Below are 27,407 nucleotides of genomic sequence, written 5' to 3' on the forward strand. Positions count from 1 at the left end.
TTTGTTTGATTTGTATGCATTGTTTTTCACAACATGCCCATGCGCCATGCGTAGTGTGCATACATTTTTATTATAACACAACACAACACACACACACACAAACACTTTCCACTTGTAGATTCTTTTAACATTTTTATTTTTTCCATCCTTTATTTGTACTCTGTCCTTCAATTCTGTGCTATATTGAATGTTCATACTGAAACATTTCACCTCATTCTTGATTTCTGGAGAAAACCTCAGAATTGCAAACACCACAATCCGACCCCAAGCAGTCATGTGGATGCCACAATTTACACTGAGCATTCAGTTTACTTAAATTGAATGTTAGGTGGAAGACAAGTACATTGACACTACTGTTAAGTTAAAAATAAATACTTTAAAAAACAACAACAACAACAACAAAAAACAAAAACAAAGAATACAAATCCCACAGGGATATATCATAACTTTTTTTCATCCTACACAAAATTGTACATTTTTTAAAATGTTTTCATCTAATATTCATCCGAGAATTTCAGGAATACAAAATGTTTTTTTTAACACAAACATAATGGTACATCAAAATGTTAAATATTGTACAAAAGTTGTTTTTCTTCTAAAGCACTAATCAAAATCCATTAACAAACAAGGTGTTGGAACTACTATAAATGCAAGGGAGTGTAACCAGATGTACCTGCCAGCAGCATGTGACACAGTATGTGGTCCTGAGAGCAAGGCCTTGATTTTGTCTCTAATCTAACCATCAACTGTGCAGCCCCTTATCCAGGATGACCATGGGCTGCATATCTTGAAGTTGCTTCAGCAAAAGTTCAGAACAACTGGATAGGTTCTCATACATAACAATTTTAACATTCTTCACATTCTCAATCTTTAGTGGATTTCTGAAATTAACAAGACATTGGACTTGATCTCTCTCTTGAATGATTGGTTGAAGTGTTCTCTGTCGTTTTGATGGATTGGATAGAGTGTCTTCACTGAACTTTAGGACAGATGTCTCAAACTCTGAAGGCTTATATAGTTTTAGTGCAACGTCTTTCTCTACTTGGTTCCCTTGACAGCTAGATGGGTTCAATATGGATCCTGAGACTTTCAGCATACATTTAACATGCTCCCCGGGGCAGTTACGAAGACTTTTCTTTCTTTCTACACACATTTTGTTTCTACATTCTGACTTTCGTGGACGACCTCTTTTCCGTTTGACCACAGGTATGGTTGTGGCAGTGAAACTTTCATTACATAGAACCTCAGCTACAGGATCTGGGCCTACATCTTGAGGACTGACGTTCCCATTTTCTGTGTGATCTTCATCAAAAACCGTTTGCTCCACCTCAATATTCTTTGAGGTACTATCTGCTCTGGGCATCGCACTGCTTTTCATGCAAAATATGAACTGGCTTCTTTGATCCTCAATGTACTGTTCCGTGAGGCCATGAGTGGTGTAATGTTTCAATATACTCTGCTCATCACTCATTATTGAATCACAACTCTCAATCATACATGGGTATTGTAGAGGAAGTCTTTGATTGCACATGGCAGATACATCATCGATGGATTTAAGAGCAGGCTTTTCTAAGGTCATCAAAAGGTTTTTGGCCTTGTCCTCTCTCTTTTTTGAATTCTTCTTTTTCATTTTTGTATTGTTATTTGCAATGTTCTCTTTTCCATTGTTAGAACTTGCACTTAACTTTTTTGCTTGAACATCATTCCCAATTCCACTTTTTTGTTTCTGTTTCATAGTTTCAAAAGTAGCATCATGTTTCTTCATAAGATGTCGAAGAAGGTTTGACTTGGTTGTATAGACCCTATCACAACCTTCAAATTGACACCTGAATGTGAGGTCCACACTTTCAAAATCCCCATCTGCTGAAACCTTTATTGCTTTGTGATCATTTTTGATATGATCAATGTATTTCAAATGACACGTAAAGTGAGCAGAACATTTTGACTGGTCACACTGAAAAGTGCCTACCTCAATACCGGATAACAATGCACTTGCCTTTTCTAATGTGCATCTGTGAAGCAAAAGATAGTGTTTCAACAAACTGGTAACTTTCGACACTACTTTTGAACATTGTTTGACTTGGCATCTGTATTCCTGCACTTGGACAACTTCATCAGTTTCTTTAGCACTGTTCTTTTCATCACGTTCTGACTGATGCATAGCCCTATAATGGAGGATAAGATTGTGTTGGATTGAAAAGGCAGCCACACATCCTTCATGCACACATCGATATGGCCGGAACATACTTGAATCACCAGAATCAATGGTGTCTATTGGCATTGTAGTTTTCTCTTGAATATCAACCATCACATCTGAATTCATTTCAATTTGTCTGTTAGATTCAGAAGTTGTATTTTCTGTTCTTTTGTCTGGAGCATCTGTTGTGTCAAAGAGATGTCTTCCATCACTCAGCTCTTGCATCACAAATATACCTGGTTTGTTTAATTCACTGACATGATTCTCTTCAGTCAGAGACGGGTCTTTCAGGGGTTTTACACATGTAGCTGAAAGCCCTTCAAGATTTACGTTTTCCTTTGATGCTTCCACAGTTCTGCAAGTCTCAGTATTGGAAACTGTAAGGGACTTTTGTGTGGGGCGTTTCTTTTTTCTTTTGGTAACAATGTTGGCTTTTCCTACAACATTTGAATCAGAAGATGTAACAGTCAGATTTGGATTGATTTGGGGTTGAATTTGCTCTGATAGGGAGTCCTTTCCCTGGTCAGTGATGACTTTTTTTGACTTTGATGTAGATTTTCTGATCTTTCTATAACCAAGACCGATTTTCAAGTGAGACATTTCTTCTTTTGAAAAATGGTGGACATTTTTGTAGTGGATTTTAAGGCCTGTGGTTCTGGTAAATCCCTTTGAACATAAATGACAGTTGTATGGTGCAAATTTGTCAGGGTTTTTCTTTATTTGATTTATCCTGTCCTCACTGTAATCATGTACACGGCTAAGGTGTTTAAATAAAGCTTCTTTTGTCATTGCTCCATAAACACACCCTTCTTCACATCTAAAGGGCTTTAAAACACATTTCTGCTCGTTTTGTACAGGATCTTCAATTGTGTGACACTGATCATTTTTCGTGACATCTTTAGAGCTTTGATCATGCAGGTTAGTGCTCTCAGATTTGATCTCACATTTGTCCCGACTGAGTATATCAACTAAATCAAGACGCTGTAATGCCCTTTCAATTTCTATGATTTTGCCATCTTCACCAGTATTTGCAGAGATGATTTCAGCTTCATGTTTGATTTCCAAGCCAGTGTTTGATACAGGTGGATGGAATAAACTGTAATTTGTAGTCATTTCAGAGGGGTCTTGAGAAGACAAATTAGTGTTCTGGATGCTATCTGTGCCACCATGCATGTTTGTTAAAGTGTTACTGTTAAAGGTATTTGATTCTGATGGTGCATAGATGCAGGATTTGTGAGTCTGCTCAATTATGTCATTCATGGGGAGAGGTATTTGTGCCATTGAAATATCAGGATCATTCAGAAAATCCAGAAATGATACTGGTAAGTCAGCAGTAAGATCAATTTCATCTACAGGTTTGCACTGGGAACGTTTTGATAAATGACCTCCAAGTGACTTTGTGCTTGAAAACTCTCTGTAGCACCTGCAACAAATGACTTTCCCATCCTGTATTATGGCAGGCCATTTTGCTCTCTTAGATGATTTAACTTTTTTGGATTTCCTAGTTTCACCAGAACCTGAAACATTTTGATCATCTGAAGGGATTCCTTCTGTTCCTTCCTGTGTCAATTCATGATCACAAAAATCTTTTGGACTTTTCTCACCAGTCAGGGGGGCAACACTAAAGAAATCGTCCGATGATTCCTTAAAATGAGGGGTTAAAAGATTCGACACAGTTTTGACATCTGATGAGAGTAATGCATCAGTACTATCAGTGCTGATTTCTTTGATTGAATTTTCCAATGGCTGCACTGAAATAGGACCTGCCTCTGAAGGCAAAGTTGAAAAATATAGGCTGCAATTCTGCCCAGACAAAGGGCAGATGGAAATATCACCGGGATGGTTTTGTCCAATCTGACTGAATCCAGGATTAACGCTTGACTCAACCTGTGACAAATCACAAGTCTGCTCACTGTTAAAGGCATGTAGTACTCTTAGAGAGCTTGACACATATTTTGAGGCTTCGTTCATCACACTTGAGGGTGTATTGGCATTCACAGAAAGGGGGTTGATGTCATCATAAGATGAGGGCGACACATAATCTAAGACTGTGTCAGAATGGTATGATGGGTTTGTGTGCTGGTTGTCAGACAAAATCGTAGAGCTGTAGGGAAGTACAGAAAAACCTGAATCCAAATTCTCCATTGGAGGTGCTGCCCATGTCTGAGTTATTGGAAATTGCATCAGATCTGTCTGGTTTGGTAATGCTGCACTTTGAGGGTTTTCAAGCTGAGAGCAAAACTTGGCACTTATGGACTGCATACTATCGTGATTGGAGAAAATAGAGGAAGTACTTTCAAGCACTGAGTCCAGGAATGTAGTATGTTCAGTTTGTCTGGAACGGCTTGTCCATTTTGCTATCTGAGAACTAGTGGTTGTGCTCTCAGCTGACTTTTTTGCAGCAATTTCTGCAATCCTTTTGTACTTCTTAGATAACTTCCATTCCTCAAAAGCTTCAGAATGAACATTTTTGACATGTCTCGACAAACTTTTTGAGGTGCTGTATTTTCGTGTGCAGGTTTCGAATGGACACACATGAGTCAGACCTTCTTCTTTGTTGGCTTTTTTCACGGAGAGAGACGACTTCAATGTGGACAACTTAAGCTGACGCAATGTGAAAGAAAACAATTTCTTATCTTTCAAGAGTGTTTGAGTTTCACTGTCAGCATTCTTTAGAGCATCTAAATATTTTGGATCATTGCACTTGATGGGAATAGGCTCCAGCTTTACAAAGCAAGATTCAAGATGCAATTGCTTTGTACTTTCAAAACAATGAGGTGTCTTAGATTCATCAGGCTGAACAGCATTAGTTGTTAGGGAATAATTTTTGCTGACTGTCAACTGAGCTGTGCATGGCACAAGATGCTCAGGCTGTTCTGTGGAGTCTTGAACATTGTCTATAATGCTTTCAACTGTGTGTTTCCTTTCTACTGGGGTAAACTCTTGAGAAACCTCGTTCATTTGGCTTGGAGGCAGCTCTAAGGCAGGAAAAGTCGGAGTTAGTACTTCAAGTTGAGAAGGCGAGCCCCCATCAACAGCAGAGTGGCCTTTCTTCTTTGCATGTCCTTTCTGATGCAGATCTAGCTCAGACAGAGTGTAGAACACCTTGTCACAGTTTTGGCTTTTGCAGGAAAACGTTATGTAGTGCTGTGCCTCATGATCATACAGCAAGTATGTCTCGTTGAATATTCTCTCACAGTTTGGATATGCACACTGTGCCTGAAATTCAGCATGTACTTTTCTGTGTATCTGAAGCTCAGCATGAGAGGAAAAGCTGAAATGACATCCAAGCTGAATGCAAAAATACGGCTTCTCACCACAATGCAACTGTAAGTGATCATTAAGATGGGTCAAATTAACAAACTGACGGTGACAATACTGGCAAAAAGCCTTCTGGCTCTGTATTTCTAGGAAATGTATTGCTTCCTGCTCATTTTTGTGGGCCTTAACATGTGCAACCAAATTCCTGAAGTACTTGAAAATTTTTTGACAACTGGTAACAGGGCATGAACAACATTCAGTGTTGTTAACATCACGGATAGGGTTGCCCTGTTTGGGGGATGACACTTTAATTTTACTTTTGACTTTTGCGCTGGGACTACAGTTTGAAGCATATACACTTTTATTATTGCAAACTGTCCCTTTGCTAACTTCAACAGCAGTTTTGCTGTCGTGCTCTTCTTTTTTCACGGCACTGCTAGCTGCTGTCAACTTGGTGTCAATACTGGTACGTTTCTTGCTTACACCCATAGCAGCAAGGCGTTCCTTACATGACTGTTTCACATGAGATGCCACATGAGGCTCTAGAACTACCCTAGTTTCAAATGTTTTAGCACATATTGGGCAACGGAAAATCCCATCTTGAACATGCTTCAATGCATGCTTCACAATCCTGTGTCCGAGGAACTCTTTATCACACAAAACACAATACTGCATATAAGCTTGCCAATTGCGGAATCGAGCAGAAACAAATCCCATCTCTCTCATCTTCTTCATTTCCCTTTTCTTCTTTCTTTCTGCTTCAACTTCACTGAGTTCGTAGGTAGGACTATTGGTAAAATGTAGATCTTGAAAATATTTTTCATCATGGTTATGGACTTCATTGTCTTCACTGTCAGTACATTTGTCAGTAGACAATATAGCTGTTGCCTCCTGACCCATCAAAGCAAGGCATTGACGTTTTAGAGTTTTCCAGTCCCAGAACTCAGGATCAAAAGGCCACTTCGTCTTTAAGGCCAACAACAGGTCACAGCGTAGTGAGTTCAAAATTGGTGGATCCTCCTGCTCAAGCTTTTGGTCAGGCTCATTAAAAAGAGTCTCAACAGCATAGTAAGAGTCCAAAGACGGATTTGTCAGGAACTCAGTGAGTTGACAAGCCTGTTTTACTTCCAAATCCAAAGGCAGCAAACAAGAGATTGTTTTGCAGATAGTGATATTACAGCCCTCATTATCATGAACTCCCATTTTTAGTGCTTGAATACACATTTCGATGCACACTGAGAGTCCATTTTTCTCATCCTGAGCAAACAAAAATGTCATTGTCAGTGCCATTGTCTTGGTTTTTGTAAAACAATGATATAAAACAAAACCTTTCCTTACCTCAGCCTGAATGACTTTGATGAGGAGCAGAATATGGTACACACTCACAGCGAGGCATGCTAACAGTCTGCATTGCTCCAAAAAGGCCTGTTTTGATTCGAGCCGTATTAGAAGTTTACTCCAAAACAGTGTCAGCTCCCTGTAAGATATACAATTTGATCCATAAATCAAGCACTAAAACATATTTAACGGTTAACAAGTATCTTTAAAATACACCGTATGTTAGAATATATATATATGTTCACAATTATTTAGTTTGAAAACGGTTTCATCATTTTTATGTCTATGTCTGTCTTGACTATAACAGGGACATTTGTCCAGTCAGTGAGTTTACATAGTCATCCAGCCAGTTAAAAAGCCTGCACTGAACAAAACAATGATGATCAATGGTTTTCTTCCGTGCCAGTGAATACTTGTGTCAGGTGATGTTGCATGTGCGTGCATAATTATTATGCAAGTCGATAGGTATATCAGGAAGGTTGCAGTCCTGGAAAATGGTGTCACTGGTGAGTAAAGGGTTTCTGGTGTTTTTACACTTCATTCTTACAGCAATTTACAGTTAATGTGTCTTTATATTTCAATCATTTTTAGCTACCCTGCTGACCCAATAAGCATTTCATTGTCCGATGGACACGCCTTAATTGTGAAATTTCTGTAGTCTTGCATCATTCTCATGGCTTTTTCATAATTGTTGACTTTTCAGTGTCAGTTATATAATCATTTGGCCCAATTTATATGCCATAGACTTTCGTACATATGAATATATGGTGTTTTTATCTTTATGAGAAAGTCACAATTACATACAATTACACTGATTTTTTTTCTGATTTTTTTACTGAAACATCAAAACCAAAATTAGTTTTCAATTATTTGAAAATTGAAAATGAATATAAAGCTTATTTAATAATCAATTAATTAATCTAATTTAATGATCAAAAACTGTTGTATACAAACATTTGAGTTACACTTTAGACAGCTAACAGGTTAAATAAAGTGAATATGTAATATGCACCATATACAACACATTTAATATATTTATTAAAATGCTCCTCTCTAGAGTTACTTTTCTAGTTCACTAATGAGCTATGGACACTGAATTGCTTCCATATGGTAAATGTAATGTTAGGTGACTTTGTTTCCAAGCTTTTTTACTGACGTCTTTTCACAATTGAAACTGATTGAGCGACTGCATGAGAAATGATACATTTCAGTAAGTTGTAACTGTTTTTTTTTTCAACAAACCTTCTTATGTCCATTCATGTTTATTTTGTGCTATAACCAGTAGTAAAGATGAAGAGGTGATCGTTCATTGCGCTCCGTGCTGCTGCTCGACAGTCTTCTGACATTAAAGAGTTTCAAAACAACATTATTTTTTTGAATTTTGTGATCAAATAGAAAGCTGAAAGTTTTGTTCACGCAGTAAATGAAAACAGTATAAATCTGTATTTTTTTAATATTATTATTTTTGTAATTCATCAATTCATTTATCGATTCAAGATCAACTAAAATCAAACTTTTGTCAATATTGTCTACCTAGCTAGTATACACACAGCCAACAAATTTACCTGTTGTAGCTTATCCATGTTGTGCACATGAAATAGATGCTGACACAGTCCAAATGCGCCATTGGAGGGGCGTTAATCACTGTTTCATTCAATTATTGAAAAAAATATATGATCAGAATATTGACTTGCCTAATAATTATGCACGCACTAGAGTATACAACACACACACACACACACATATATATATATATATATATATATATATATATATATATAGTAAAGCCTCACAATTAAAGTATATATATACAGTATATATATTTACTTTATAAATATATATAGTAAAGCCATCACAAACACAATTATTTTTTATATTATTTTGCAGCCCTAGTGCACAGTGATTGAAAATTAAAGCTGAAGTATGTAAGATTTTTCATGGTAAAAAAAGATACATTCTCTTAACCCAGTTTATTGTTCAGTGACTATTAGTCTGCTATTCATAGGCACCATCAAAACACTGACGGCAGTCCTCTCAGATCAGTCAATCTCTTTTCAGCAACCTATAGCAAAGGTTTTAAGGTTTTATAGAAGTGCAAGCCAAAATACATGGCATTTAAAACTTGAAGATCAAACAGATCATAAACACATCAAAGTGAACAGGGACTGCACTGCAATGCATTGTGCTACAATGGGCATTTTAATAACATGCAGTATCATCATGTACCCGTTCAGAAAGACTAGGGCCCAGATTTACTAAACAGGGCACATTAGCGCTGATGGGAGTGGAAAGGTCTCCGCGTGATCTACTGACAACACGCAAATTAAAGAGCACAGACACAGTCGGATCGTTTCCATAATAACCAATGCAATTTGTGCTTTTTTGAGTTGCTTATAAACATATTAATGGCACAGGTGAAATTACACTCTATTTAGCACAAAAAAATAAATAAATAAATAAAGTTTCTGAAATAAGGCCACAAAACACATACTAAATATGTCCACAAGGCTTTTGACTAATGGATGTTGTTGCCTATAGTTTTTGCTTCAAAATTATCTGAAAATCATCTTGCCAAATCATTCACATAAAACTGTGAATTGTTTTAAATTGTAAAAAAACATTTTTTTTTGTTTTTTTGGAAAGGCAATATGCGAATGGGTGTGAACGGCCCAACCCCCTCATGTATAATTAGGTGTTTCTCACCTGAGAAGATAAAGACCCACGTAATAATGAGCATTTCATTCAGGTGTGTCACACAAGAAATAATGCAAGGACAATGGCCCTCATTTATCATTCTTGCGAAGAAACAGGCGTATATGTTAGCGTAAGATTATGCTTACACTCCTCTCACCACTTGATTTGATCTGTGCGTACCTTTGAAATCCAGTTGTATGAAATACCTGCCCTTGATAAATCCCGCGGCTGAAAAAAATCGTCATTAGAATAACACGCCCCTAAATATTCAAGTCTCCGCTCCCCCCACGCCCTCATTTTACACCAAGGACACACAGAAGATGGTAAAGAAGAGAAACTTCTCTGATGTCTAGCCGAAATGACCTATCACAATGCATTATTTTACAGCACGTCTTTTAAATTAGCATTTAGATTTAGAATCACGTCACATGTATTGGGGTGTACAATAGTGATGATGATGTGATGTGGAGTACCATTCATTCACATTAATAATTGCATGACAATTTGTAATATTCTTATTATTATGATTATTATTATTGTTATTTAGAAGAAGAATGTCATTATTATTATTTGTATGATTATTATTATTATTATTTAAAAGAAGAGGAATGTATTTTTTATTATTTTGTCAGGCTGAATTATTTTTTGGTCATTGAAAGCCTTTCATTACCGAACCCAGTGTTAACCCTGAAACATCAGGTAAAGTGCACAGGCTCGCAACTGAAGGAATACATATGCTTACAAATCAAATGCTTCGGTAAAGTCACACAAATTAAACATTAAAGTCCATGTTGGACTGCTTATAATTACTATGTTGTTGTTGTTTTTTACAGTGGGTCAATATATATTATATCTTTTAGTTTGTCAGTGTGTTTTGTTGTGTTAGGAATTATTTTTCTGCACATTTCCACACTAACTCAAAACGTGTGTACACCACCTCCTGAGCTGGCATAGGATTTGAGCGTGCCATATGCCAACGTCAATATTGATAAATCTCAAAGTCACCGTGGTTTTGGGTGTACGCCAGGTGTACGCTGGAAATTTGGTATACGGACTTTTGATAAATGAGGGCCAATCTATCTATCTATCTATCTATCTATCTATCTATCTATCTATCTATCTATCTATCTATCTATCTATCTATCTATCTATCTATCTATCTATCTATCTATCTATCTATCTATCTATCTATCTATCTATCTATCAATCTATCTATCTATCTATCTATCTATCTATCTATCTATCTATCTATCTATCTATCTATCTATCTATCTATCTATCTATCTATCTATCTATCTATCTATCTATCTATCTATCTATCTATCTATCTATCTATCTATCTATCTATCTATCTATCTATCTATCTATCTATCTATCTATCTATCTAACTGTGTGTGATATATATATATATATATATATATATACGTATATGTATACTGTATACTGTATATATATATATATATATATATATATATATATATAAGGGTTTCCGTTGTCCGGTAATTATTGTCTGTCCGGTAATTTGAAATATATTTCAAATTGTCTGATTAAAATGGCCTAATAATACTAATCTCTGAACTCTTTGAACAAGTCAGAATGAGCAACTGACAAGTGCTTCGGCAGATTTGATGTGTTGCCTCCCATGGCAAAACTTTATTGAAAGCAATGTTTGCAGAGTTGTGCATTGAGGTCTGTTTCTGTACTATTCTCATTACTTTAGTAGGCAAAGTAATGCATTATTTCACTCATACTGCTCTCTCTATTTATTAATTTCGGGTGTGTAGAAATTCTAATGAACTTAGTTTGATCCATAGTATAGAAATTTGAACGAACTTAGTTTGATCCATCGTGTTCCTCCATTGTCACCGTTTGCAGTTTTGCGTGACCACAGTTTCGGTAGTGCCTGGTGGAGAACTTCGAAACAGCAGCGCATCAAATACCGAATCTAACAAAATTATGATATTGTACCGTGAGAGAGTACAGTACTCTCGCACTGTACTCCCTCTTTTAATGCACTTTAGACATTGCACATAACAAAAAAAAAAAAAAAAAAAATTAGGAGAAGATAGGGACTGAAGAGATGTGGGGGAAGGTTATCATATATTATCTTATTATATCATCTTTTATTTTATACAGGGTTGACAATGGCAATTGGTACATAGGAGAAAGGATAAAAATCGACTAATACAATATTGGCAATGTGGTGGTAGTGGGGAGTGGGGGGTGGTGATGGTAATGACAATGGCAATAAATAATAAATGGTTACTTTGTTTACGCATACACACACAAACACATACCCACACTCACACCCACTCACATACACACTTAGATCAAACACTTAAATCACTCTATGTCACTTCTGGAATTACAAGATGGCTCACTACTGCACTATGCTGGTTTGTATGTATGTTTGACTGTTCAATAAAAATATATATATATATATATTGTACTGTTTGAAATATATTATATACCGGTATTTTTGCAGTACCGGTATACCACGCATCCCTACTAATTAAGAGGCGATATTTGACCAGCATATTGTCAAAATGTCCGTAAAACGAAAGCTCTGCTGGTAACTTTGACCGGCACCATTTTTTTCTAGCAGAAACTCTGATATATATAATATATATAAATATAGTTAGAGTTGGAAACATCTTGAAAAGAAAATTATTTTTCCATATCAAGTATTACTTTTTAAAGTGGGCCAGTACATTTTATCATACATATTTCAAAGTTAAGGATTCATTATTTTGATACAGTTTGCATTGGATAAGAGTTGATTAGTTTATTTTTGACAAAACATACTATATATTTAACATATGAGCAGAAACTGTCTAACAAAAGCTTATTTGATGTCTATTTTTATAGTAAAAACTTTATAATCTATCCAAAGCTAGCCAACGGAATCTTATCTTTTATATTTTGTTTGTAACAGTGTGCATCTGCGTTCGTTCATTCACACATCCAGACACCCGATTCATATTTAAACAGTCTTTTTGGTTTTACAGATATTATTCTATATTGCGGTTAGATTAAATCTCAGTAGGCTATAGCAATATAGTTTGGATGCGTTCATGTAAAATAATGTAGGAGCGAGAGTAAATGAACAGCACAGTGTGCACGCTTCTGTGCCATTCATTCATTCACACACAGACACACATTTCATATTTAAATAGTCTTTGTGCATTTTACAGACACTATTCAATAAAGCGATTAAATAAATTACTACATCAGCTGAATCCGTGCTCCTCAAAATCAATTAGTAACCTCCACTTCTGAGGTAACCTTTGAAACTAGAAAAGTACTAGAAAAGTAACTCTAGAGATGAGCATTTTAATAAATATATAAAATGTTTTATATGGTGCATATTACATATTCACTTTATTTTGCTAGGATTAACTATTATTCCGCAACAAGACGAGAGTAGCAAGCAAGTACAAGATTTTTATTAAACTGCTGATGTGGCCGTTTTCATGGCTTGCCTCAACAGTAGCGTTTGAATAGCGCACGGCGCACGCTCTCAGCGGGCTTGGTCACATTAACACGTCATACGCTATAACAAGGTGAAAGGAAAAAGACTGAGAAGGCAAAACGCGCATCATGTTTATTTTTCTTTATTTGACAAAAAGCACAACACTTTCTTTTTATTGTGAGTATACACAAAAAAATAGACACTTAACAGGATCGAATGATGTATAACACTTATATGTAAGAAAAGATAAACAAAAGCAGCAGAGTAATTTGAGTCTCTTTTGCACTTATAAGAAAAAAGTGAGCCGGTATCGCCGGTGATACCAGCGCCCCCAGAGGGTTAAGACGTGCTTTTTTGGGGCGGTAAATAATGGCACAAATACCAATAACTTGCCGAGCGCAAACCTTAGCAAATCACCTTGCGTGATTCATTTAAATATTCTCCTCCCATAAATTTTGCATCTGAAAAGGAAACTTCTACAAATGCATATTTTGCGGTCAGCCACAAAAATAACTGTGTCCCCGCCTTTCAGTGCTAATTTTCTACTGCGTGTCTTAAAATAAGTAAATCCTCACAGTAGTTTTTTAATGCCAAAAGAGGGTTGTTGCTGGCGCCAGCTGTTCGTAAATCTGGCCCTAAGTTTATTACATTTACTCAGCCTCAAACAGGTGTGGCACGTCATGTCAAAAAGTGTGCCTAGTACAGATACGTTGGGTGGGTATATTACAAGCAAGCCTACTCAGTTGCTTCCTCATGACCCATAGCAACAAAGCTTAAAGTATTCCTAATATTTTGGACCTTTTATTGAAAGGTCCCAACTTTTACCAGTTAAGATGTGCCTTCACAAGGCCCCTTAAAGGTCCCCTGAATGGGTTTTGTTTATTATTCTATAATGTTTCCTGGGTTGCCCTTATAATGTTAGTATGTTTTTTTAGATCAAAAATAGTCATAATTTAGAAATAAAAGGCATTTTTCCTAGCCTGATTTTAGCCTCTGCTTAGAACGGTCTGTTAGAAGGGGCGTGCCTGCTGTGGGATTCAATGTAACCGCCCACTGCTGTGATTGGCTGACATGCTTGCATATGAAATAGCTACATATTACATGTGAAACTCTCTTGAATACGTTTTACTACAGCTATTATACGTTTTTACTATTACAGATATCAAGATTACTGAATCGTGAGAAGTTTTTGAAGTATTTAGATTCTCATCACATAAAATATTGCTGTGATGAGTATTGAGCAGCAGATGAATGAAGATCTTATTGAATAATCATGCAGTTTCTGCACTCTCTGCTTTCACCAATGCAGACACGATGATGTACAGCAAGAGCTTCGTTGTGCAGTGTAACCCAGTTTATGTTCTCTCTAAAGCCCGAAACTCGTCCGCTCTCGTCGAGGTAAAAAGCTGCACTTGAACTCACCGAGAGAACTGCCTAGTGACAGTTAGAATGTGCATTCTGCGCCTGCATTTAATGAGCCAACTGTCTATTTCTGCAGATATATTAGTCTATATTCGTCATTCAAAAAGGAAAACCGACGCTGCCGGCTGCAGATAACGTAACATTAAACAAAGCAGCGCGTGCTTACCGAATATCAATAAATCCTGCTAAACACTTTCTTTAAATAAGATTATTTTCATCCTACTCAAAGAAACGATGTGAAGTTGACAATAGTCTGGCTTGACTTACTGATTAATTAACAGTATCGAACAATTTTGAGAGAAAGATTAACTTACCGGTCTCCAAGCCATACAAAACTTTGGGAGTTGAGTCGGCGCATTTCCAAAAAAAAAAAAAAAACGCGCCTACGCGTGTTTGTACGTCTCTGGGCGGGCAAAGCAGAGAAAGGGGAGTAACCTTTCCACTATATGACGTATTTAGGGGGAGATTCCAGATCAGCGTGTCTGAGATGCAGACGGATGCAGAGAAGAGAAAAATAGCCAAAGCTCGGTTTACACTAATTGAAAATTCTAGACACGAGGAGACCAAATACAGTCTAGGGGAACTCATATTAATGTTAAAAACCCTCAGAAAAAGAACATTTTATGTCAGGGGACCTTTAAAGGAGAACTCCGGCGCAAAATGAACCTGTGGTCTGATAAAACATCGGTACCTAGTCAACTGTTCTCTGAGATTTATTTTCATGATAATCGAATGTAAAGAGTTTTATCTCTAAAAACTATTTAGCATATAACGCTAGTAATGGGGGCATTGACTAAGTAAAAAGAAATCGCTAGTTTATACCACTAACAAGGCTCAAAATAGCCCCACACTAACACAGTAACATAATGAAGGTCCATACATGCAAAACAAAGCATTGAGAACTTTGTAAGTATACAGACCGTTTAATAAGAAGATACTTTATAAAGACAGTTCACTTCGTGTAAACAGACAGGAGCCATTTTGGAAAACAGTCACGACAAGTCAAACCACAAACGTCGTGCTGAGTGAGCAGAACTTTGTTTGTTTAACAGGGACAATCATTTTTATTCACACGTTAAAATGTCAACAACGGAAGACTTGTCCATCAAGTCTTACATGTTGAAAAAGACGACATCAGATCTGCAGAACAACGTCTTCATATGGATGCAGTGGTATGTAAGTTAACTATGTTGTGTTATTAGTGAAAGTCGACTATTTCTCTTGTAAAAACAAGCACACTGACAAGATAAATGACTACGGTCTAATCTTACCACTAAAAATCTGTATTGATAATAATGATAACTTAGAAAAGCATCAGAAAACACAGCAGCTAAATGATAGGGAATTTACCCCTCATTTAGAAGTCAATCGGCAAACCCTTCTTTATACTGGCGGAGGTTGTTGAAGTTGGAATCCTTGAAGTGCTTCAGGTCCACTTCATCCAACATCCAACAACCGTACATTTTGATTTGCCCTCTCGTAACTTCTGCATCATTGAGCTTGGACTACAAAATCGGAGCGAGAAATAATAATGGCGGATTGCTCGAAGTGTTGGACCGGTAGTCGATGTAGCCTTATTTGTCAGTTCCGCTGCAAACTCTGTGACGGAATTGTTGAAAAAAACGTCATAGAGAACAGAAAAATCTGAACAGGTTGAAAAATATGACCAAAACAGAATATAAAGATATAAACGAAGCACCTGAAGAGAATAATTTAATCTTTTCTGTACTTATAAACACTCCAAATATACACCAAAATGCATTTAAAGGCACTCTATGCAAGATCTGTACCTTAATATAACAGCTTCAAAGTCGTTTTGGTGGTTAACAAAGTCATAGTAGGGCGAATCATCCTGGTAGGAAAGCTTGGGGGGGACGCCGCCGGAAAAACCAGCCATGCAAGTTTGAGAGTGGCGCCCCTGACACAGCGCGTGAGAATCACGAAATGGTTTACGGCAACGACGTCACACGCATCAACAACATCATACTGTATGAAGCTACTTTCGAAAAAGGGAAAGAGAATAGGACCGTGCTAGAAACCGGACAAGAGTCCACTCGGTCGGGCTTTCACTCGTTGGCGCGAGCTTAAAAGCTGCACTGGATTGTAACTGCGATGCTGACCTGGCGATCTTGTTGATGGACTTGTAAGTAAATCTCTTATTTATAAACTTGTTTGTATTTGTATACTTGTTTCTATATTGTATGTTGCTGCACTGGCTTGTAGTATGTCATTTTTTACGGTGCTGTTCATTCATCCGTTGTTGATAATAAGACCAGATCAATAATTCTCACATATGTCTATAATAGCTTTCGATTACCAGAGCTTTAAGCAGACTTCCTAAAAACAGTCGTTTCTCTTAGTCTTGTTGTTTTTTTCGTTATGTTTTATTGCCGAGCTTGCCACAAGAGCTAGTTTGCCAGCTGAACTCAGGTGTTGTGATGTGTATTTATCATGTATCTTTAGTCCTGTGTCTGGTTCGGATTTCTTATGACGTGTGTAAGTTACTGTTATATCAAGTTTATCTGACTAACAGTACACTTCCCGACTGTAACTTCAAATTGTGTTGATTATGAATCAATCAAATCTTGACGCTGTTGATGTTGATTCTTGCGATTACTATGAGGACATAGTCAATATCTCACATAATTATTAGGACATGTATAAGCCTAGAGGTTGTAAATAATTGAACACAATTTGCTATTATGATAAATTGTAATCATGTCTAAATCATAACGTCCAATGTTATGAAATAATGCGACGTACATTTAACTTGATTGATGTCATCTGACATTAATGTTTACATTACAATCAAAAAACATGAATGAAATTATACAGTAGCCTATACACTATAGGCTATTTACTTCTGATTTTGCAGAAATCATGTAAAAACGCTATAAGCCAGCAAACGCGATAGGCAACTTTATTATTAAAAAGCAGTCTAGCACTTGACAGTAGTTCAGTAGATATGCAGTAACAGGGGAATAACGGTTATTTACGACAGTGCAAGTACACCACAGCGGCTCTAGAGGTCACTGTTTTACAAAAAAACCAGAGAGTGCATGGTGTGCCTTTAAGGGCTAAAAAAGTGCATTTTGCATGATATGTCCCCTTTAAGATCTGTGTTTGTGATGTTTGAGTTGGTGGTGGTGCTATGCAATATTTGCAAGGTTGATTTAAAATATGCTTCATTTCACTAATTCTCCTAGGTGACACTCGCATAAACTACATACTACACCTTTAAAAATCAGAACAAATGTCTTACCAGGCACAATAAGCATCCCCACTGAGAAGCTGGCGTTTGAAAAATGCAGTACAAAGACTGAGAGCTCCCTTCTCATCTTCCTCGGACTCCAAATTACAAATCATGTCCAGAGCCTCCTTACAGTCTACCTCCTTTATCTACCAAACATAACAGAGTAAATTTAGGTTACACATTATTTGCAATAGTCAAGTTTATGCAAATTAAATAATAATAATAAAATAATAATGATAATAATAATAACAGATTAATGAAAGGGATAGATCACACAAAAAGGAAAGTTTTGTCATCATTTGCTCACCCATTTTGTTTGTTTAACAGGGAAAATACACTAGGCATTGTAACACACAGACAACCAATGCCGTGTACATAGGCCATACAGCATAAAGCTAATTTGAGGCCCTCGTTCCTGGTCCAAACCCAAAAGAATTCTGTTCTTTTGTCTGTTCTTATCTTTTGTAACACAAATGAAAATTCTCATAATTTTTGTCCCGCTATTGAAACTGAATGCAACAAAAAATGTCATATGCATCAAAACCTACAAAAAAAAAAAAAAAAAAAAAAAAACATGGTAAAAGTAATCTGTATGAATCGAGTGGTTTAATCACAGTCTTTAGAAGAACTTTATATGATATTACAGTCAGGTTTAGATTTTTACTCCAATATAAACACTGAACAACACACATTCATAATGCACATACTGTACACACATCAAACAGGGCAAACACAGAAGCCCAATGGGGTTTGTTCCCGCATGCCAAGCAAGTATAATTGAGCCTTCATGCTTACCATATTTGAGGAACTCTATGTATATGAATTGATCATGGATGATAGCATATTAAAAATATTCATTTGTGCCCCGAAGATCTTCTTCAAAGTCTGGGATTGGAATCACATGAGGGTGAGTAAATGAATGTTACATTTCATTTTTTGAGTGAGCTAACCCTTCAAAAATTATATTGATTCTATCATGACACAGACAAGAGGCATTCATATATTCATGTTGTGCAAGACTATATACATTTTAAAGGTGCCCTATAATGTGAAATTGAATTTATGTTGGCATAGTTAAATAACAAGAGTTCAGTACATGGACATGACATACAGTGAGTCTCAAACATCATTATTTTCTCCTTCTTACTTAAATCTCGTTTTTGAAAAACACCCCTGACGCAACAGTCTGGGATCATTAATATGTATGACCCAAAATATTTGCATAATGCCAGCCCATGTTCAGTGACAGACGAGACGGAGCTGAGCAGCCGAAGCATGGCAGTTGATCAGTGTTCGGATCTACACACGAATAAAAAAGTATATTTTAGTTCCTTCGTCTGAGCCTCTGAAGAAACAATGGATTCATTTTATTTTCTCTGGAAATTTTCAACCATTTCACCAACGACTTGTTTCCTCAACTTGCCAAGAGCTGGCCTCGGATCGAGCTGATGTGTTGTTGTTAAGTTCAGACAGGTAATCTTTCACTTTAAAATCGTATCAGTAAGTCAGGCCAGTGATTAAAAATCAACTTCACATAGTTTATTTTAGTAGGATGAAAAAAAAAAAATCTTATTTTAAATTGTGAATTATATACAGAAAGAAAGCGATCAAAGAACAATCACAGCGCGAGTTTATCTGGACACTTGCCAAACTCGTTATGAATTCAATGACGCACGTTACACTGCACAACGAAGCTCTAACGACACGTTAACTGTATTTACATCATCGTGTCTGCTGCATTAGAGAGTAACGTTAGAGAGACTGCATTGCAATGATAAGATCTTCATTCTCGCGATCGACCCACTCACTGTCCTTTGCTTGCTCAATCACAGCAACACTTTATGTGATGGGAATAGATCTAAATACTTCAAAAACATCTCACGATTCGTTAATCTCGATAGCTGTAATAGTAAAAACCTATAATAGCTGTAGTAATTATTCGACAGAGTTTCACATGTCATACATAGCTATTTCATATGCAAGCATGTCAGCCAATCACAGCAGAGGCCGGTTACACACAGCAGACACGCCCTTTCAATCAGACTGTTCAAAGCAGAAGCTAAAATCAGGCTAGGAAAAATGCCTTTTATTTCTAAATTATGACTATTTTTGATCTAAAAAACATACTAACATTATAAGGGCAACCCAGGAAACATTATAAAATAATTTAAAAAACCAGTATAGGGCACCTTTAAAATATTAATTCTGAAGTTCAACAAAAAGAGTAACCACCAGAGGTGCTCAAACTGCTTAGTTCAACAAATAAAGACTGCTTGTTTCAGAGGAGAGCTTTTCATTTACAATCCACTCATGCATACAACTGTAATTGTCGATATCATAAGCAACATAAACAGCCTGATTATAATTTCAAAACAAACATGTTAGAGAAGAAATAAATTTGTAAATATGCTTGAACTTCAGCATTAATACAATATAGACTGATTTTAAAAAAGACCCTCACCTCTTGCATAAGTTCTTGTTGTGGCTTTATTTCACACAGACATACGAGGTAGATTTGTTTAAAGTTCTTCTTTCCTCCAAATTCAGGAAACTCTGCGCATATCTTTGCCAGTATTGCAGCTTTATCCATACGCTTCAGTTTGATGAGGTGCTTTATACGCATATGAAGAAGTTCAGGTCCTTCTCGAGATAAAAACTCATGTACTACAGAAGACGCACATCCAAACAAGTTAAAAATAGTAGCAGTATAATTATAAATGAATGTCATTATTACCAAAATTTGGAACAAATAAGTATAAACCATAAAAGAGAGAATATTCCAAATTAAAAAAGTGATAGATGGTAAAATCATTTTTACCTTTCTCTACATTAGGGATGTCACTTGAGAGAAGGCTACACAGAGTGGAGTTGGACCACACACCATTCTCCTCCACCAGAGTTAACAAGGAGTGAAGCTGCAGGTTTCCACGTGCCTGAAGGATGTCATGAGCCATCTGCATCAAAGAAACCATCAACACAGTATTAAAACAAACCTTTTTAATTTTTAAGGTCAATGAACTGGAACCAGACTAAAATGTTCGTTATGAAATGTGATTGGAGTAAAAAGCCTAATGTCGTATATATGTATGTGTATCTATATGTAGACAGAAACAACCTTTCAATGCTAAATGTATATACATGCAAGTACCACACAAGGACATTTTTATGTTCGATAATAAAACAGCATGATAAAAGTAGGCTTGAATGAGTGTTTACTCTAACATGGTGAATATTATAATGTTTTATGCAGCACTGCACATAGCCTATATTCCTACAAGGCACAAAAAAACCTTATATATATGTGTGTGTGTGTGTGTGTGTGGGTGTGTGTGTGTACATTTTGTAAATTTTAAAAAGCAATTTTAACCAGAAAGATCTAAAATTTATTCCCAAAACCGTGGAGCCCAAAGTTTCTCTGGAAATCAGCATGTTCATAGCTGGTGTTTTTTTATTTTTATTTTACATTTTTTTTTATACAGGGACCAGATGCCCCACTGATGAGTCCTGTTGACTTCAATATTTAAATGAGTCTCTGTACATGAACATGGTAAAGTGAAAAATCAAACACATTGGAAATGACAGGTATGTACTATGTTTCAATGGCATGGAGGTGTGTGATTATTTAAATCTCTGTCTTTAGATCTGTCTGTTCAATAATGTGCTTTTTTGTCATTAGTTGTGTATCTTTGGATTATGTTGTGTTGTAAATAAACCCAAGACATTCTTTTTAAGTCTCTCCTCATTCTTTGTGCAAGGCTCCTCATAATGATAGCACATTATAGGGCCATTATGAGAGGGTCTTTGTCTTTCTCAGGAGCAGACATCAATATTACTGGTTGATCCACGCCTACTCGCATAAAGCTTTATTACACAAATATATGTGTACATGTCTACATGTCTATATGTATACATGTCTTTCAAATTTTAAATCATTATAATGTTTTATCTGAATGAGTAGGCAGGATGATTTTCACATAGTTTTGGAGCAAATATTGTAGGCTACGTGATACAATTTTCAAAAGTCTTGAAAAGAAATAATCGGTATGGGTTTCATGACCTTATTTCAGTTACATTTTTTTTCACAAACCACACATAAATGTCATTATCTTAAAACAACAAACTTTTACATACATGCTGCTGACATATTATTGTAGCAGAGTTTGTGCTGAATACAGTGTAATCATAGCCTGGTTCAACCAGACTCTAGTACATTTCATTTGCACATAGAGTCTGGAATCGCTTCATTGAGAAACGTTTCCTTCCTTGTAGGCGGGTTCACTATTAAAGTTCAAATCTATTGGATCTGCCCAAAGTCAATCGCTAACGTGTGGTCGTGAGTGACGTATGTCACGCGCCGAAATGGCTGGAAACAACAAGTCCGAATGATCAGAGGATTTGTTTACAATAGGATTTCAGTCAACGAGCGCTGCAGGTTTTGTTAATCTAGGAACAATTATCAATTCGAAATGTATATTTGACACGAAGGACAGTGATATATTCATTCAACGGTGGAAGCTGTGTCTAATCATTACAAATACGCAGCTGTGGTCGTTTTCTGATCTGCCGCAAATGCTGTTGCTGCTACAGTGAATGATCAGTCTGTCTCTATCTGCAGATGTGTAATAAACACAATTTTTTCATATTACGTCTTATTGTTTCTTAATTACCTTAATTATGGTCTTCAAAGTATGTGTTTGTACATTTTTATGTGGCATTTAGTTTTTTTTTATTAAAACAAATCAACCATTGCCATCTAAAACTGAAAATCAAATATCTTCAAAGTATGGGTTTTCACATTTTTATTTATGACAATTATTTTTAAAAAATCACAACCAATTTGTATGATTTACAACATGTAAAACTGACACACCAACCTCCCGCACGAGTACACAAAGGGGCTCAAAATGTTCTATTCATCATAAGAATCAGTAAATTTACAGTTGGGAATATGAGCGACTGACATGACTCCTGAGCGGATCTTTAACAATAGTTTAGCAGCCAGGACTCGGGGCTTCTGAACACCGCGAACACCAGGCTAAACCGTCCGTCCAAAATGTCACGGTCATCGTGCACGAGCTGCCCAGCACAAACTTCCAAACTTTCTGCCTCCTTCACTTGGTCCTCCGTTGTGCAACAAGAGGTGAGACGTTAACAATCCGGCTTTAAATTCTGTATATTCGGCAGTTTCTTTTCCAACAACGGACCGAATAGCTTTTCTCAGGTCTTTCTCCGCTGCCATTACTGAACTGAAACTGACGCGCTTACATCAACGTCATCGTCCTCAGCCACTCCCTCTATTCGCTGATTGGTCCTACAAAAAATTGATTTCTGGAAACCTAAGGATACACAGCAGTCCCAGACGCAGTACTGAAGGGAAATGAAATGGAGCAGAAGTGCGTAGGAGGGCGCAGCCAGGCTAGTGTAATCAGACTTTAGCCATGAAAATGTCACAAGTATCAGAAATAAGCACAAATTTCAGAGCATGTCAGAACACCTCCAGGACCCAGAAAACACCTCAGACCAGAGAACATCTTAACATTCCCAAATTAACTCGACTTCAAACAGGTGTAGCTCCTTCATTTTTTTTTTACAATACAATACAATACAAGGTTTATTTATAAAGCACATTTAAAAACAACCGAGGTTGACCAAAGTGCTGTACAAAAGAAGATTAAAAAATAAAAGCTGTAAAATAGGTGTAACACATAAAAATAAAATCCTGAAACAGCAAATCAAGGTATATTAAAACGCCAAAGAAAATAAATGCGTCTTGAGAGAGGACTTAAAAGTAGATAAAGTTGTGGCAGTTCTAATATGAACCGGGAGAGTATTCCATAATTTAGGGCCGACGACAGAGAAGGCACGATCACCTCTATTTTTTAATCTTGTCCTGGGGACTTGCAATAGTCCGGAGTTTGCAGATCTAAGTGACCTTGACTGAACGTAGGGGTGTAGCAAATCTGTTAAATACTGTGGTGTCTCATTACGAATGGATTTAAAAACAAACAATAGAATTTTGAAATCAATTCTACATTTGATCGGCAGCCAATGTAGTGAGATCAATACTGGCATGACAGAATCATATTTACGTTTTCCATACAGAAGCCGAGCCGCTGCATTCTGAACTAATTGTAGACATGAAACACAAGCCTGAGGGGCACCTACACAGAATTACAGTAGTCCAGTCCAGATGTTACGAAAGCATGCATAACTATTTCAAATTTCTTTAGAGAAAGAAATGGCTTCACCTTTGACAGGAGACGAAGATGGTAAAAACACGACTTAACCACAGTATTTATCTGCTTATCGAATTTCAGATTATTATCAAGCCAGACACCAAAGTTTCTGACACATGTGGTAGTATAAGGTGACAAAGATGCAAGTTCAAGGTACATCATTTGAACCAAATACAATAAGTTCAGTTTTACTCTCATTAAGAATCATGAAGTTGACTCAAGCCAGTGTTTTAGTTCTTCCAAACAGTTCAAAATGGGCTTTAAGGCCTGCTTGTTATCCCGCTTCATAGGGATATAAATTTGGGTGTCATCCGAGTACAAATGGAAAGAGACCCCATATTTTGAAGGTTTTTTAATCGTAGAATGTGAAAGTATATATATATATATATATATATATATATATATATGTATATATATATTATATATATATGGGTCAGTGACATATATACCATAAAAAAGTGTTTTTTCAAAAATTTCAAATAACAGGCATAAAAATGGTTGACTTTTGTTCTACTAACTCTCATCTTTATAGAAACATATGTTGTTTCAAAATTTTCAATTGGAATCAGAATTTATGTGATAATTTGTTGAATTAGTGCGTACAATCGTCATATGGTGTGACATGAAAGTAATTGTATATAAACTGAAAATGGATTATACCTTTCTTAAGTTACTCACTTTATCAAAGTAATTTATCACAACTAAACTGTGATCCATTATAGTTTTGTGAAAATTAATTAAATTTGTGTATTATTTTCTAAAACATTGCTCAATGTGAGACCTATGGCGTCGGCCTTTCAACATATTTTCTATTTATTGTGACAAACCTTGCTAGAAAATTATAAAAGTATTTGTGACTCTTGCTGATAGTATTTTCTATGTATTCCATGAATATTTTCTGGTTTTATCATTAATGAAGGTATGTTATTTTCACAATTTGGAATGTCACACCAAATGATATAGTGTCACACCATATGACAATGTCGCCATGTGTCAATGCAAACCATGTATTATCCTACTTATTGGTGAGTACTGATCACTCATGGCAGGGAATATTTAACCACTCGTAAATGCTGGAAGGTAATATTCAAATTTTATTGATTTATTTGATATTTAACAATAAAACAAACAGGTTTTTTTAATATTGTATGAGCCATATGAACATATGTTTGTGTATTAAATTTCATTTAAATTCAAAACTGGTCTGCAATATGTATTAATATAAGTAAAACAAACAATTTTTTATACCATATGAACCGTGAACATACAGCGTAGCTGAGTGGATCCACAAACAAATGAGTTAATCTAGACTCCAATGTACTTTGTACATAAGCCAGTCAAATTTGGAGAGAGTGGCAAACCGACTGCTTTGCTGAGGTTGTGTTAAGCAGTGTTGTGGACTCGAGACTCGGACTCGGTCTCGAGACCATATTTTAATGGTCTCGGTCTTGTCATGGACTCGGAATTGACTCGTACTCGAACATATTAGGACTCGGACTTATCCCCGAGTCCACTCGAGTCCCATTCAAAATATGTCATGATTATTACTGTATGTTAATATTTCTTTAAATTGCTGTTTGATTGAAACGTCCAATGATTGCTGACTTTCTTGTGTGCAACTGACTCTAACGACTATAACGACTATAACTATAACGTTCACGGCACGCAAATGTAGCAGGACCCAGGTCAGATGTGGAGCCTCTAGCTCAACTGTGTATTGAAAATGTCTGCCTTATCATCCATAATTCAGTTTGCATATAAGAGCCACACAGAATTCGTATGCAGTAAAGTCATGTGAAAGAGCACTTTTTGATTGTAATAATTGTAAATCATATAATAAAATTACCTATACACCACTATGTGGCCTTTTTACAATTACAGTGTACATGATTCCATGGTATATTTGGTTTACTGTTTGAGTATGGTGGCAATTTTATTGTTACCACCAAATATTTTACATATTCTTGAAGATATCTTTAAGTCTGGTTTGAGACCCAACCTTAGGTTATCGAACCTCTCTCGTTTCGGTCTCGATTCAGACTCGACTCTCGACTCAGTTTCGACTCTATGGTCTCGGTCTCGACTCGGACTCGACACTCTATGGTCTCGGTCTCGAGTGAGCTGGTCTCGACTACGACACTGGTGAACAACTTCCTGATCTTGATAATAAATGCAGTGTCGCCTATTTGGCCAGACAAAACCATTTTTGTCTCCATATTGTTTCATGCAGTATGAAACATTCATACATCATAATTACAGCTTTTATGTGATGATGGACCTAAATAAATGTTTAAAAGGACAAAACATACATTGGACTTTGTTATTTATTGTTATATATGCAGGGAATTACAATTCATATCATATGGTGTGACAATCAAATCATATGGCGTGACAGGCAGACATGTCACACCATATGATGAAGTGTCACACCATATGATGTTTTCTGCACTTAGCACAACATTGAGTCTTGTAGCTACACATTAGCATGCTAACAACATGCAAGCTATAACAAAGCAGCATAGATTTACATATAATTATGACAAAATAATAACATTTATTTTGCATTTTTATAAAAAAATGTGTCACACCAAAAGACATCTGAAAGTGGGACTTTTGTCAGAGTGCCAACAAGATCTGATTTATTGTAAATATAAAAATGCTGACTTGCCTCAGGTTGTACAGCAGCAATACACTGCTAGTTCTGTACAACATTGCTGAAGAAGATCCTCTACTTCCCAAAGGTGTCAAAACAGTTGCCCGTTCAAATATCCCAAAATAGTGTCGCACCATATGATTTTGATTTGTGTGACAAAATCTTTTTGATTAGAACTGACTCAAAACATTATGCTTGGACTTTGAAAAGAGTAGGCTCACAAATAGACATCTGTATTATTTTTCTGTATTTTTTTGAGAATTTTTGCATTTATTTTTTTTTAGTTTGTTTTAAGTTCTCAATTTGAGAAACAAGTGCCGGACAGTCACACCATATGAGTTTTGTTATGTTTGGTTGAAAATTCTGAAAAAATTAGTAATGAACTGTTTTAATTTTGAATATGTTCCCATAAAGCATAATGTTCTGCACAATATTGAGAAGGTTTTTGGCAAATATATTTTTTACTCATACATGTTTGACACTGAAGACAGCAAAATTGCCATGTCACGTCACCCACCCATATATATATGTATATATATATATATATATATATATATATATATGAAGAGTTTGGTTCCAAAACGCTATAAATCCATTTTGATTAATTTGAGTAAAACTGTGTTTTCTTTAGCAAGAAAATGGGAAGATGAAAACCACTATTTTCTGTTTCAAATTTTCACATGGCATTTGTAGGTTATAATAACAATAAAAAATTGAATCCAGGTTTTGATTTTCAAAGATTTATTATAAAAACTGTTTTTTTTTCCCCAAAATGCCATAAATCCATTTTTGGTTTTCAAAATTCAATTAATCAAAATAAAATTGTATACACTTTGAATTTGTTTTCTTGTGCATACTATAAATCCATTGCTTTAATATAA

At 36.1% G+C, this 27,407-nt stretch overlaps 1 protein-coding gene across 1 annotated transcript in view; it reads right to left on the bottom strand.

The window, feature by feature from the left end:
• Positions 1-605: 605 nt before the first annotated feature.
• The window catches only part of znf292a (zinc finger protein 292a), a 55,659-nt gene continuing 28,857 nt past the window's right edge, over positions 606-27,407 (bottom strand). The window contains exons 4-8 of the mRNA XM_089120075.1: positions 20,456-20,591; positions 20,099-20,301; positions 17,647-17,783; positions 6,797-6,935; positions 606-6,715 (exon numbers count right to left, since the gene is read on the bottom strand). Coding sequence (XP_088976201.1) covers positions 743-6,715; positions 6,797-6,935; positions 17,647-17,783; positions 20,099-20,301; positions 20,456-20,591 — 6,588 coding nt within the window. The 3' untranslated portion in view covers positions 606-742. The remainder of the gene's footprint in view (positions 6,716-6,796; positions 6,936-17,646; positions 17,784-20,098; positions 20,302-20,455; positions 20,592-27,407) is intronic.

This window comes from Pimephales promelas, chromosome 15, assembly GCF_988280905.1.
Source record: "Pimephales promelas chromosome 15, fPimPro1.hap1.1, whole genome shotgun sequence".
Taxonomy (NCBI): domain Eukaryota; kingdom Metazoa; phylum Chordata; class Actinopteri; order Cypriniformes; family Leuciscidae; genus Pimephales; species Pimephales promelas.